Here is a 14156-nt window from a genome sequence, read left to right as displayed (position 1 = left end):
CTTCTTTTGTTTCTAGTATACACGATAACAAAGCTTAATTTTAATGAACCGATCATTCGGAATATTAGTTGTTGCAAGAAAGGTGCATTTGCATGGCAATCTTGAAGCCTACAATCATTTCACTAACATTTTTCTAACAAACGATGATGGTATACACATAAATGTTCACTCTGGGTGAATGAATAGGTGCGCGCTTCATGTGCATACAATTATAATGATTAATTTCTCCAAGTACTGATGTCATTCAGTTGAAGCGTTAAGAAAACTTTAGGAAAGAATTCCATCCGTTTGTGTTGTACTGACAGTTATTTTTTTTTCTTAATTTTCCCTTTTCAGATGATCATTAGGATGGCTTGAGAATAAAGAGCATTCACTGGCGCGTATGCCAGTTTTAACTGACAAACTTGACGCACTTGACACAATCGATAGACCGAGAACGAAACAATGGAGACTGGTGACACAGCAACGCTTCCAATGGGCACTGCTGCACCTGCCCTTGTACGTCCGAACACATTGCTGCCGCCCGAGAGAGAGCCGGTTCATTTTCAAATCAATCTTATTGGTGCACCACCGGAAGTAGAACAGCTGATCGAACATGTCAAAGCTGTTGCGGAGCAATTTCTATATCATTGGAAAACGTTTCCTATCAGTAAGTTGTTAAGATTTTTTTGAATTTCCAAATGTTCTATAATTTAAATTTTCACAGATCTGCCTACACCGCTTTCTTCAGGCCCTGGTGCAATCACAGGTACTGGAAGCCGCAGTGAAGGTGGAGGAAATGCTATTATTAGTACTAATAACAATAACAGCACGGCTGGTACTAATCGAAAGTCACGCCCGATCAATCTGCGTGACCTATTCATCGCTCCTCCGTTCGACGAGTTGGACGCAGTAGCGGCGGATGGATCGGGTGAACCGCGGCTGCTGAATAACGCTCAACTACGATCGTTGCGCGAACGAGGGTATGTTTAAAACCAACAGCTGCCATACGTTCCATTCGAAATATAAGTTACACACTTATTATTCGGTTCAGATACATGCGTTGAAATAATTGGCAAAACAAAAGAGCACCCGCATTATTTTGTGTAAATATCACACATCGGCAACGAAGTGAGATTGCTTTATATTTCGAACTAATTTTTTTTTAAACTTGGTTTTCGCTTTGACTTCATGATTCAATTTCTATCCGATTATTATCTCTTAACTGCCATTTCGTGTACGTAAACTAAAATGTATTTCATAACAATTCTGTAAATATTTCTGTAAAGCTTGCAAAAGGACAAATTTGGCAAACCGAAGAAATTAAATTTGGAACAATTGGACTCGATACAATTGACAGGGTAATGATCCAGACTAGTACTGATTTCGTTTCCGTTCTTATCGTTTAGATTTTTGATTTTGTATTTTCGGTTTACGGTGACAAACCATGTGTACAACAACCTGATTTTGAATTGCGATACTCATATGTATTACTTTCCCTGTTTCTCTTTCACTTGAATATACTTTAGTTCTGGTTTCAGCATGCGAACAATGTGTAATATGGTATAGCTTCTGTTTTGTACTTTCTGTGCGTTATAAACAAATTCCGCACGTTTGTGTGCAACAATGGTAGTGGAGAATAGCTCAATGAGTGTGTGACATGAAATAGGTTTGCAAAGAGATAAAAACAAGAGAGGTTCAAAATATTCACGATGATATAGGTTTTAAATAGATCATGTACTATTTAGTTTCCGGGATATTATTACGCTTATGTTGCAATCCTATTTGTTTTATTTTGTCTGTGATATTTGAAACTGATTCAGCAATGTATCAGTTATTACAATTGTTTAAAACTGTAAGTGTTTTGTCTTTAGATCACTTCAATTACAGGATTGGTAGCATTATTACAAGTGGTCGGTGTTCAGTCAGGTCGGATAAAGTAACATAATTCTGATTTCGATTTACTCGTACTTAAAGTCTGAAGCTGTGTAGTTTTAGTAGTATCAAATCATTCTCCCCAATTGTTTTTCTACAACTCTACAATTTCATTTTTTCCAGAGACTGAATCATCTCGTTTATTCGGTAGATTTCTCTCCAATAAACCTGTACAATAAAACACACCGGTTTTATGTCTTGGAAAGTATTTTACTTACCAAAAATAATCAGTTAGTATGTATTTTCAAGTACAATTCTTGGTTGTCTATAAATATGTTTCAACGTCAAATGGGTTAGCGTGATTTTGAAAAAAGGTACTTGCAGTTAATGAAAGACCACGGTTGGATATGAATTCGATCATGAAAGGTTTAGTAATTACAATTTTTTACTTCCTGACACTTGTTTTTTCCAATCTGTCTGAACAAGATATAATAACATATTCGAATTAATTTCCAATGACTATGAATTATTTGAAAAGCATATTCGTGTTCATTGAAGGACAATGGAAAGAATCTTTTGATGCGAAGAAATCCAACATTTTATTTGAAATTCCTTCCATTTTCTGGTTGTCAGAAAAACTTGGCTTCTCTCTAGTCGTATGCACTTGGTCCACTCTGACTGTATACTATTCTAAGTTTTTACTGATCATTCAAAATAAATTTATGCCATAAGACCGGCTGCTTGCTACATAATGGAAAAGAAGTAAAGAAAAGTGAGGTAAAAATAAAGAAGTAAAGAAATGCTTTAATTGTTACTATTGACTCAGTTGTTCTTATTTTGTCACTTAGTCTGGTCTGACTGAACACCGACCAAGTGTTATTGATAATATTTGGGAGCGATACAATATTTTAATTGAAGGGCAATTCATATCTTTGTCTCACACTAACGGGATAGGAGAGTGCTAGTTATTTTGAAATAAGTCTTGAAAATCATTGCATTTTTGGTATAATTGGTATATTTGGTATAATTTTCAATAAAAACTAAATAAAAATTTCTAAGGGGTTGTATCTAGGACACTACCGCATATTTTCGACGTAGAACTACGCAATTATATTATGCAATCCATTTGTTTACCACTTCGAATATTATTTTAGAATGCATCGAAATTTTTGTAATAGATTATGTTCTTCGTTACGAATAAATTTTTACGTTTGATATGATGCCTAGGACTACCAAAATATGTGAACGAAAGAATTGTCAAACGATCATTGTATTTTACATTTCCCTCTGAAATTATTACACATCTCATGTTTACGTAGTTCTCGAACCGCGAAAGTTCATTCACATCTAGTGTCTGAAATGACGATTTTCCCAGGCTTCTCAGTTTAAAAGTACGTTTTAGGGAAACATATTCCGGTCTACACACTCGCTTGTCGTGACAAAAGTACTCAACACCAAAAAACACCCCCGACCTGCATATTAATTTTGAAGTCCGTGTTAGGGAAACACAGCTCGGTGGGAACAAAAATACCCTCGACTTGCATGTATATTTGCTGTGTAAGGGAAACCGTGAATCGGGCCAATCAACCCTTGGCAGTTAGGACGTTTAGATAACGCTTGACATTTTACAGTTATTCTATTGTTCATCTAATGAAAAACGACATTTTATTAATTGTGATAGACGCGTAGAAATATATTTCCTATCAATTGATGCAAACATCTTTCCGATCTTGTTCGAGTTATAAGCATTCGAAATACAGGTAGGGTTGGCACACAAATCGGCAGAACAAATGTATGAGAAGGAAGTTCTTCCAGTTTTCATGAATTTAAACCGTTTAAAGATTACCGAATTGTAATACATAACATATCAAACAAATCTTGAAAAATTCCGATTCGATTGGTATGCAAATCATGAGAATTCGTTCACAGTGAAAATAGTTATTAACGTTAACTTTATTTCATAAAAACGTGACCTGTTTTCTGATTTGGCACCCTTCCTGAAAGACGTAGTTCTACGTCAAAAAATTAAATGATATCTCGTGATTGAAAAGGTTGCACACTCAGCAATAATACAACGTAAGATATATACTGCAAGGAACTCCAGTAACGAATTCGCTGTTTTTCTGTGTTGATATGGTAGATTTAGGTCAGATTGTTCGGTCTGGGATAAATATTATGACTTGAGGATTTTCATTCACATTTCGGGAATGTTGACATTCGAAGTACAAATATCGAACTTTGTCTTTTTTTTAGAATGTTTTTTCTTCGAGTCTTGAGTTTTCCCCTCCGTCGAATCGAGAGGCTCTGTGGGTCGTCGCTACCTGAACTCCGTTTTTTCCAATTTTGTTCGATCACCGAGAGCGCAGGTACAAAAGAACTGCACACGGTCAATGAGATGGAGATCAGCTCACCCCGCTGTCAAATCAACTTCGGAAGTCCCAATCATGAACCGAATTCATCTTGTTCCGTCCATGCCTGTCGAAACACGATCCAGCGCCGCCATCTACGATAAATGGAGACCAAATCTGAAAGGTCAAACAGACGTCAGATCAACGAATCTGCAATGAAATGTCAATGAACAGAATAACAACCTTGGAGCACTACAATAGATCAAACTAATGGTCGCAGTGGTTCAAGACTCCTAGAGAAGAAGAACAACCTTGGAGAGGTGTAGATCCTAGATCTGGAGTTAGGTTCTTCACCGAGTACACCGAGTGTCTCCAACTAACGTCCAGAAAATCCTTGGCGGTAAATACAACTGGCACACAAAACAGAGCTCCGCTCTACAGCTCTCCGTGGCTTTGGTTATCAAGAGGAGCATGAACCCCACAAACGTAAACAAATCACCACCGACCTACCGATACTAGCGGTCAAGATGGAAGCCCCATCGGATACAAGATGCTAAAATAATTAATCCTCTGGCCTAGTACCATCCACGCCTGCAGTCTCGATATGCGCTGAAGCGGGTAAACCTTCTTCCCTCTCTTTTAATCGACTCGGCGATAGCATCCAGAATCGTCAAAATCAGCGAACACATAATCGATTTCTGCCCAAATCATAAGGAAATCAGGATATTGTACGGCATCAGCGGCAGCATCCGGCGGCGATCCATTCCTGAAAGATGCCGACCTCTATTTTCAAATTTAACTCGTAAACTGTGGAACCAAAACGAAGATCCTTGTTCCTTTCTTTTGGCGATTAGGGGGCTGAAAGTCTCAAATAAAAAATTAAAAAAATATTCCTGATAAGCGTTATAAGAACGATCACATACAGCGTGGCAGGTTTCAGTGGGCTGGACAAGTGGCCAGAATGCCTGATGAGAGAGCCGCCAAAACTATCATCAGAAGAGAACCAGGAAGAGGCCGTCGACTTCGTGGTAGGAAGAGGATGCACGATCTGCTGGTGTACGAGGTGACTGGAGAACGCCTGCCCAAGACAGACGAAGCTGGACATCTCTAATTTGTTAGGCCCTAGACCGGAGAACGGTCCGTCGACCAACAAAGTAAAAAGTAACAAAAGTAAGATCTCAATCGTACTCAATGTCCAGCTGCTGCAAACCTACTGGACGATTTCCTTGATCTTCTGTACATTTATGACCCTAGAGAGGAGACGAACAGACGTCTGGTCACCTTTCTGTTCGAAAACAGAAAATTGGATTACCGACCTGGTGTGTTCACCAACTCATACGCTGCGATCCTTGGGAAGATGATAGATGATAGTACGTGAATCCCGCTAGTTTTCAAAACGTTGGCAGATTGGACTGTAGACGGCATGTTATTCAGAGCTTCTCAACAAATCGGATCTTCAAGGTCAAAATAGGAAACACCAGCTCCACAAGTTTCCACGAGAAGACTGGGGTACCTCAAGGGTCCGTTCTATCGTCTTTCAAATTGCAGCCTGTTCCAGGTCCTGCCGAGGGGAGTATTCGTATTTGTCTACGCGAACGACATTCTCCTGGATGTGGTATGAGACACGCATAAATTCCACACATCAGGATGCAGACAACTACCAGAGCTATTGGCGAGTGGGCCGCAGAGGGAGAGAGTTTAAACTTTTAGCGAGGAAGAGCGGTCATATAATGATTTGCGGCCACAGAAACCAGGCCCCTGGACATTCTTGCCATCCAACCAACAACAAAAAGTGGAGCAAGCCCTTGGGAACAATTTGGTTTCGAAATGAAGAAAACAAAATAATTGTAAACTATGTGAATTTAAATGTAAAATTGATGTGATTTGTGATGTGTTTTGTAATTTCTGTAATTTGATATTGCGGCATTATTGAAATGCGTACACAGATGGTTTTTTCTGAAAAACTTAGAAAGAGGCTAAAAATTGATCAGAACAGATATCTTCCGGCTGTTATTGCTTCGAATTGAATGTGATCGCTTTCTTTTTCCGTTGAGTATGGCACTCAGATAGCATTGTGGTTATATTTGCATTACACATTTTTAGTTGAATCGTTTAGTGGAAATGCACTCATCACAGTTTACTATCAAAATAATGGTAAATGTTGTCAATGAAATGAGAGGATTGAATCTATTCAAAGACTGCATTTGGAGGACGACTTAATATATATAAATTCACGATGAATACAAATTAATCATAGATACTATGGGGTTCATTTAATTAGATTCTAAACGTAGTTATCGATAGCAAAGTTTAGTGTATGTTACCTTCAAAAAAATATATCAGTGTAGTTCTCGATCATGCTGTTATTCCTACACGACTATAAGTAGATTGGTTGTGTTTGTTTTTCAGTGAGTTTGAAGTTCCCAGCTTGAACTTTCCCGGACAAATGCACCGTTGGAGGTTGTCTCAGTTTCTACAGAAAGGATCCGAACGTACGCGAGCTTCGCTGCTTGGAGATTTGGCAATGTCCGCGCGTTTCTTGGTTATCACTGCCAAGCTAAGACTGTTTGGTCACTTCTTTTCAGTTGCCCACGCAGCTCGCGCACTTTTGAGGGGTCTCATCAAACTAGCTGATATGATAATAGGTGAGAAAATGAGTTTCGTCCGGAAGATATAGTTACCTAATCTGTTTCGAACGTAGGTGTTCCATCTCTGCTGGCACAAAATCTAGATAATAAAATCAAAGAAGAACGATGCCGTTTTTTGGTAGCCGAATTAGTGTGTAGGGTGAGTATAGGATATTGAGTGTTTGCTATCTTAATCTACCATCATCTCTTTAACGATTTGTAGAGTGAATACGAGGATTGCATGGATGCCCTGTGTGGCTACGTAAGACATCAACTTCGCAGAGCCACAATGGAGAAATTTGATGTCAACTGTCAGCAAGCACAGCCTATACCTTATTTGTACCTAACGCCAAAAGGACAGGATATTGATTTGCGACTTTTCTCCAAAGACATCATGCGGAAGGCACTGCCCATTTTGGTGGGAATTTTGGAGAAAGAAACTCGCGGATGGTTCCTACATTTCCGCGAGAGATTGATTGCGGAGCTACGAGAGCGCAAAATGACCGACGCAGAGATAGAGGAAGAAGTGAATGATGCCGTAATGAAGGAATATCTGCAGCGAGTCTACACGTCTATACTGGCAAACGGCGATCTGGCTGATTTAGGCGAAAATATTCCACAATTGCTTGTACAGCAAGCACAGTCTGTGGTCATCATGCATAAGTGAGTAATCATGCATAAGTTGATTATGAATTGTTCTTGAATATCCTGGAGATACATTCTGTCAAATCTACATCGGGAATTTGTAAGTTTATATCTCCCCGCTGCACTTTTTTTGACGTAGGACTACGTTTTTCATTAAGGGAGTATTCTAGTGTAGAGATACGAATTCCAGACGCCTTTTCAAGCTCTGAACAAATAAAATGAAAAATATTTTACTATCCATTATTTCATTAAAGTACACCGGGGCAAGTTGAAACTCGGGGTGAGTTAAAACGGAAGCCATAACTTTCAACCCACCTGATGACCAGTGTTGACAAACGTACAAATTTTTCTGGAAAGGTACACATTTTTTGGTTTTTTTTGGTACAGGTTCTGTACGGTGAAGATTACAGTTTTTTATAGCAAAGTAAAGATAGGTACAGATTTTCTGTGGTAATACATTAAGAACACGTGGAGTTGGTAAAACACATAAGGCCGAGAATTCATTTCGATGATTGGACTCTCTAGGCTGCTGCAATGTTGAATTCCAAAAACATTTCCAAACTAACAAGCATCAAAAAAGTATTGACAGCGTTTTCAGTTTTTTTACAATGGGGAATGAATACTTAAATATGAAAATACTCCGTAAAGGAATCTCTGCTGAGCAAAAATCGCTCATCTGAGAATAAAAATGACATCTCGCTTGAATTTTAATATTCTTACCATGCCTCACTCCTCGTAAACGGTCGAAGATTTTTTGCTAAACATCTAAATCGACAAAGCAATGATACGGTTAACACAATCTTGAATTCATTTGGTCAATAGGGGAGCTCGAAACTTTTAAAAGCTGAAGCAGTCAAAGCTTAGCAAGAGTTTGTATAAAATCATCAAACAAATGAGTAATTTGAGACTTGGGATTGCGATAGAGATTTTTGAAAGTGGTAATATAGATGAAAAACTTTTCAGTATAACTGTGATAAAAATCAGACTGCTTACAGAATATTTACTATCCTCAAAGGTTTAATCACATAACCTCTGTTGCTTTTGGGAGTTTATTTTTTCCAGATCAACAGATTGATTTGTTTGTTACAGTTTGAAAACCCTGATTTCACGATGCTACATGAAGAGCTGAAAGATTTTAATCTAGCCATTCTCAATAATATCTGCGAGAAATCTTTCGTTGTTTCAATGTCCAATGCTTGTGAATTTGAAGATCATTTGAAAAGCGGCAAGAATTATGTTGGGATGGCAGCAGAAGAAACTATCAGAACAATAAGTGGCGAACGCAGATATTTTTTTAAAGGGTTTGTAGCAGTTTTTTCGTGGACCTGATCAAGAAAATGAGAGAGAGAGAGTCGATTTTAATGATCCCAGGCTTAGGTTAGTAAATAAATGTAATATTTTGAAAACAAAAAATGTTAAAAAAAATAACAAAAAAAAATAATTAAAATAGGTGTTGGTGTGCAGAACTTCTGGCACAAGAAGCTGACCTTCGCACATCCAAATATAGCTGAGTGCTTCAACAAGGTGCTGCGTGACCCACACAACCTTCCTGAATTCGCCACCCGTGGCGCCACCTTCCTCCCGAAAGACAGCAACACATCGAACCCACCAAAGTACAGACCGATAACGTGCCTATCGAGTCTGTACAAAATACTGAGCAGCATCATTACCGCCAAAGTTTTTGCCCACTGCGAACAACATCACATCATCGCAGAAGAGCAGAAGGATGCAGGAAAAATACGCATGACTGCAGAGACCATCATCGATGCAGCCATAGTCGACCAGTCGGTATATAACTAGCGGAACCTAAGCATGGCGTATATCGACTATAGTGAGGCTTATTGCTCCATACCTCACTCATTTCCCGTCCGGGTATCGGAGATCTATAAAAATGATCCCGTCGTCGTTAGGTTTCTGCAACATGCGATGAGGCAGTGGAGCACATCTCTGCACCTTAGTGATGGGGAAAATGTGTTGCAGTCTAGAACACTGCAGGTAAAGAGGGTGATATTCTAAGGTGACTCTTTCAGCCCGCTTTGGTTTTGTCTGACACCGAACCCTCTCAGTAGGACGCTCAATAGAAACGGTCATGGCCATAAAATAAGGTATAATGACGGCGCCCATGAAGAAGTGACCCATACCTTTTACATGGACGATCACGATCTCAAGATCTACGCTGATTCACGTCAGCGTATAGGTGTAACTATCCGGGTTGTCGAAGATATAAGCAGGGACATCTGCATGGAGTTCGGCCTCGATAAGAATCCGGAGGCTACGAGGTCTATGACGGCGAGTTGATAGAAGACATGGTTCGTGGCGAATCGTACAAATACCTTGGATGCCGACAGCTCACCGGGATTCGCTATTTCGCATCGATGTCGCTATTTCGCTGAACCAAAATCTGGAAGAGACCCACGGTCGCGAAATTTGTAAGTACCGTCCATTGGCCGTGGAACTCAAGGCACTGTAGGGGCTAAGAGAGGTCCCAATAATTGTTCCAGTCGTTCTCTCTGGAACTGGAATTGTCTCGAAGACTCTTCTGGAAGCGCTAAAGGTGTTGAACATAGAGAAGGAATTGGCCAGCATCCAAAAGTCGGTCATCCTTAGCACCTGCGCGATTGTCCGACAATTCCTCGGTCAGGACTAAAAAGCACGAGCATGCAGATGCGTGCATTCCGCAGAGCCTAGACCCCCTTTGGCATTCAGAAGCCCGGGTGCAGGCGAATATTCTGGCTAAGTTCGCCTAGTTAAGAAGTGAGATAAGTCTGCCAACAAAAAATGTTAATGAAATAGAACATTTTTCTGCAATAAATATTTTGATGGTTCAGATTTTTGGATGAAAAAGTACAGATGAAAAATATTTTAACAACTTCCGGTACAGATGAAAATGTGGCAACACTGTTTGAGAGAGCTAGCCCGTGAATTAAATATCTGTCATGAGACTAGCGTTCAAAATCACAAGGGCCCGACATTTTAACAGAAACTGAAATTTCAGTGTTTTTGAAGTGTTCTAAACATAATTTCAATTCAATTTTACTTCTCGTTACGTCGACCAAAAACGTAAACGAACAAAGTCAGAGTCATACAATCTTTTGTTCCTTTGACGGATAAACATTTGAGACGAAAAACTTTCCGCTTGCGTCTTAGTTTTAGACGACTGAAATTTTTAGCACCTTAATTGTGAAAAAGTAAAATTGTAATTACAAATGTCAAACTTCCATGAAGTTGCTCTAGAATCCAAACATAGTAGACATTAGAATACTATATCTGAAATCAAAGAAATAATTAAACATTTTAGTTCGTGATATGTTTCGTTTTTTTTCATGATGCGAAAAATATGATTTGGAAATCTGTAATTAGCTTCTGTATATCCTCTTTCAACGTTATTCGTTGACACATTCAATTTTGTACCATTTGAGTAAGGCTAAGGTTAGTTTGGATAGGAGTACGCACGTAAATTTGATTGTACGAATAGAAACAAACAATTTTGTTCGATAGAAGCTGACGAATTCGAAAGAAGCAAGGGGGAAGCAATGTAACCACACCAATACAACTCAATGTGGTTGTTTCCTTTCACTATTGCATACAATTCGTACGACCACTTTTCTGCATCCAGTGTCACCGCCGCCTAACTGGTATGTGAACTTCCTATCTTCCTGGCTACTAACACAATCAAAGTTCAACACAACCAAAACCCGTGAATCTTCCCACCTTCTATTCTTCATCTCGAGACCGATCTTTATGAGAAAAGTCGCAGCACGACTAGTGCCAAAAGAGCTCAATTTTCTTCAAAAATTTGATCGCGATCGAAGGCGATAATATGAATTTATGATAAATACAGCACTTTCTTTAAAACACAAATTTGCGGTATGTATTTGACAAAATGTAGATGGGGTGTAGAGCTGAGGACAGTTTGTTTAAGAAAAAGGAGTTACTCAGGGGGATTCTCTCAACAATCTGTTCAAATATTGTATATTTTTCAGAGCTGTCGATAAAATACAGAAGGAGCTGAAGAAATCTCGCGATGAACAGAGAAAACAGTTGCAGGAACAACACTTAGTTTTATCTCGTATATCGCCCTGGCTGCGCGCGAAGCTTGAAGCCTGTGAGCAAACGAAATTAACCAAAATTACGTGGGGTGCCCATGAAGAGGCGCTCAAAATAGCACAGAAGCATAATTTACACCAGACGGTGTATTTTCTCAGTCGTGATCTAGCATTCATGAAAGAGGTAAGGGTATAAATTATATGTTTCAAGAATATGTTATTCAAAACTTTTTTTCTGCATACTCTCAGCGTGAACCAGTTCTGCTGAAGGAGTTGAAAAACGCAAAAACACCCACGCGAAACTTTCAATGGGCATGTAGGATATGGTCACCGAGATCATGGATTATTCGTCGTAGTTTCCAAGGACATTCCGAAGCTATACCAACTGTTATCACTCAGCAAGCCACCTCAATAGTTACCCCTCGATCAGATCCCAGCCAGCCAGTGTTTCTGGTGGAAAAAGAGCTTGTTCGCTCAACGAGCACGCGGTGGCCAATGTGGCGCTTGCTGAACCTGTTCCAGCGCACTTGGACTTGGACATGGAACATTATGTTTCTGCTGGGCATAATTGTACCGTGGTGTAGTCCACTTGGACTTCGCGCTCTGTTTTGCGTCAAACCATTCATGGCCGATTTAGAGTTGTCCCAGGTGAATGGGACACTTTTCCCTAGGAAAACCAGCATTACTCCAACAATGTGCTCAAGATTGGTAGAACTGTGGAGACACATATCGAAAGCGAGGACACACTTTGAAACTGAGCCGGACACCGGATTTGTTGGGAAAGGAATGACAAGGCATTTGAACAGACTGTACAATTATTTTATAAAAGGGTTTCTCGGATCTCTGCTTATACTCATACTTTTTCCGTTGTTGTGTATCAGTGTTAGCATTAGTAGCATCGCGTTTGCTATCGCTGCTCCACTGTGGATGCCATTCATTACTGTCACACTCCATATGTACATGATGTTAGTCTATGATTTGGATTGTCCTGATGAAAGTCGTCGGAATCGTTATTGCATATTCATGGAGGCGGTTGGTTGGAATATTTTGATACAAGGCTTGCTGCAACCACTAGCTGCACTGATGGTTATTGCTTTGATTTGTCCGACAGTGTCAGTGATCGTTTTATTCCTAGGAGTCGCTCGATACTGGTTACGGTTGATCTGGGATGCCATGACATTCCATCTTTTTATCAAGAAATGCGGACGGGTTCCTGCGAGTGACAGTTTTGCCGTAAAACGCATCGCTGGACCTGGGCTGGCTTTGGACTATTACTTCTCTATTAAACCCGAGCAAGCCCTGGCGGCTTTCGAAGCAAAAATGGAGCTGGATGAATTACAGGTATGAACTATCCAATTCATGCTTGAGATGTAAACTATTTTCAACATTTATTGCATCATAGGCCTATCAGCACTCAATGGAAACAGTTATTTGCCAGCCACAGAAGGATTTTAGTCAGTTTGTGGAAGCTTGTTTCGGGCCCTTTTCGGCACAGCTTTCCAAATCGGTTGGCCCCTATCGGCAGCTCGAACGAGAGGGCCAAGATCTAATGACATCACTACACGAGAAGTTGGAGAAGCGACGGCGTGACTTACAAACCGGACTGACCACCGCTGTAAAGTCGAGGATAAAGCTGAATACGATGGAACTGAAAATTGTTATTCAGCAATCCGCTTATATGTTGGAGAAATTTTACCCATCTCATGTGATAGCAAGACTCTCAATCAGTGAGGACGAATTTTGGGATGCCAAGGTATTGGTTTTGTATTGTTTATTTTTTTTTTACTTCCAATGTTTTCTCTTTCTAATTTTAGGGACTCTCAGTGGGTGATTGGGCAGGGTTAGCAGGATTGCTGTACGCCGATATCTTCAGTTTGGACTTTTTGACACCAATGGCAGATAACGATACTCAGTTCAAGTTGGAGCCTCATTCGCAGCTGGATTTGTCGCGCTACACGGAGATGGTACAAAACACGAGCGACATTATGGGCATCAATGGTCCAGACCTGTTGGGAAACGTTTATGCGCCTCGTGGAAATATACAGGTCCATTCGCCATATCTGGAGGTTTCCGCTTTCAATCCTCGGTCAAGAGTTATGATTAATTCTAGAAGGGCTGAGAAAAGGAAGTAAGTATTTTTTGCTTGTGAATTTTTCGATCGGTTTGATAACATTTCATTTCATCTAATTAGTGTTCTAGAAGTTGGAAAGATGTTTATTTTTAAAATACTTGTTTCTGATGAAATCTGTTCTACTTTTCATTACTTCGTATTAAATCTGGACGGAAAATCTTACAATTAAAAGATATAAATTGTTGAACGACTCAGAAAGTATTAACCCATTAACAATCAAGCTGTAAAAGTTATTTTTTCAACAAACCTCATTGGTGTAATTTTGATTATTGGCGTTAAAGAAATCCCAATCTTCAAGAATTGTTTTTTTCCGTTCTTCCGTTTTCCGGAAAATGACAAAAAATCAAAAAAGCACCAAACAAAAATATTGGCCAAATCTACATTTTTGTTCTTGCATCACAATGCGTGATTATTTATCAAAGTAATATTGTTGAAAAGTTTACATATTTTTAAATTTTGTAAGGTTTTGTTTTTTGTTAGGTTATGTACTTTTCGCACACAATTG

At 39.5% G+C, this 14156-nt stretch overlaps 1 protein-coding gene across 4 annotated transcripts in view; it reads left to right on the top strand.

The window, feature by feature from the left end:
- LOC129775415 (uncharacterized) overlaps nucleotides 1-14156 on the top strand; it is a 39980-nt gene that overhangs the window by 18470 nt on the left and 7354 nt on the right. For 3 of the 4 annotated variants that reach the window (XM_055780155.1, XM_055780154.1, XM_055780156.1), the window contains 10 exons: nucleotides 337-649; nucleotides 707-962; nucleotides 1269-1340; nucleotides 6612-6847; nucleotides 6904-6989; nucleotides 7053-7492; nucleotides 11458-11704; nucleotides 11770-12861; nucleotides 12923-13273; nucleotides 13335-13648. In XM_055780155.1, coding sequence (XP_055636130.1) covers nucleotides 445-649; nucleotides 707-962; nucleotides 1269-1340; nucleotides 6612-6847; nucleotides 6904-6989; nucleotides 7053-7492; nucleotides 11458-11704; nucleotides 11770-12861; nucleotides 12923-13273; nucleotides 13335-13648 — 3299 coding nt within the window. In that variant the 5' untranslated portion in view covers nucleotides 337-444. The remainder of the gene's footprint in view (nucleotides 1-336; nucleotides 650-706; nucleotides 963-1268; nucleotides 1341-6611; nucleotides 6848-6903; nucleotides 6990-7052; nucleotides 7493-11457; nucleotides 11705-11769; nucleotides 12862-12922; nucleotides 13274-13334; nucleotides 13649-14156) is intronic. The other variant, XM_055780157.1, reaches the window with a different exon arrangement.

This window comes from Toxorhynchites rutilus, chromosome 3 (genome assembly GCF_029784135.1).
Source record: "Toxorhynchites rutilus septentrionalis strain SRP chromosome 3, ASM2978413v1, whole genome shotgun sequence".
NCBI lineage: Eukaryota > Metazoa > Arthropoda > Insecta > Diptera > Culicidae > Toxorhynchites > Toxorhynchites rutilus.
This window is presented reverse-complemented; position numbering and strand designations above follow the sequence as displayed.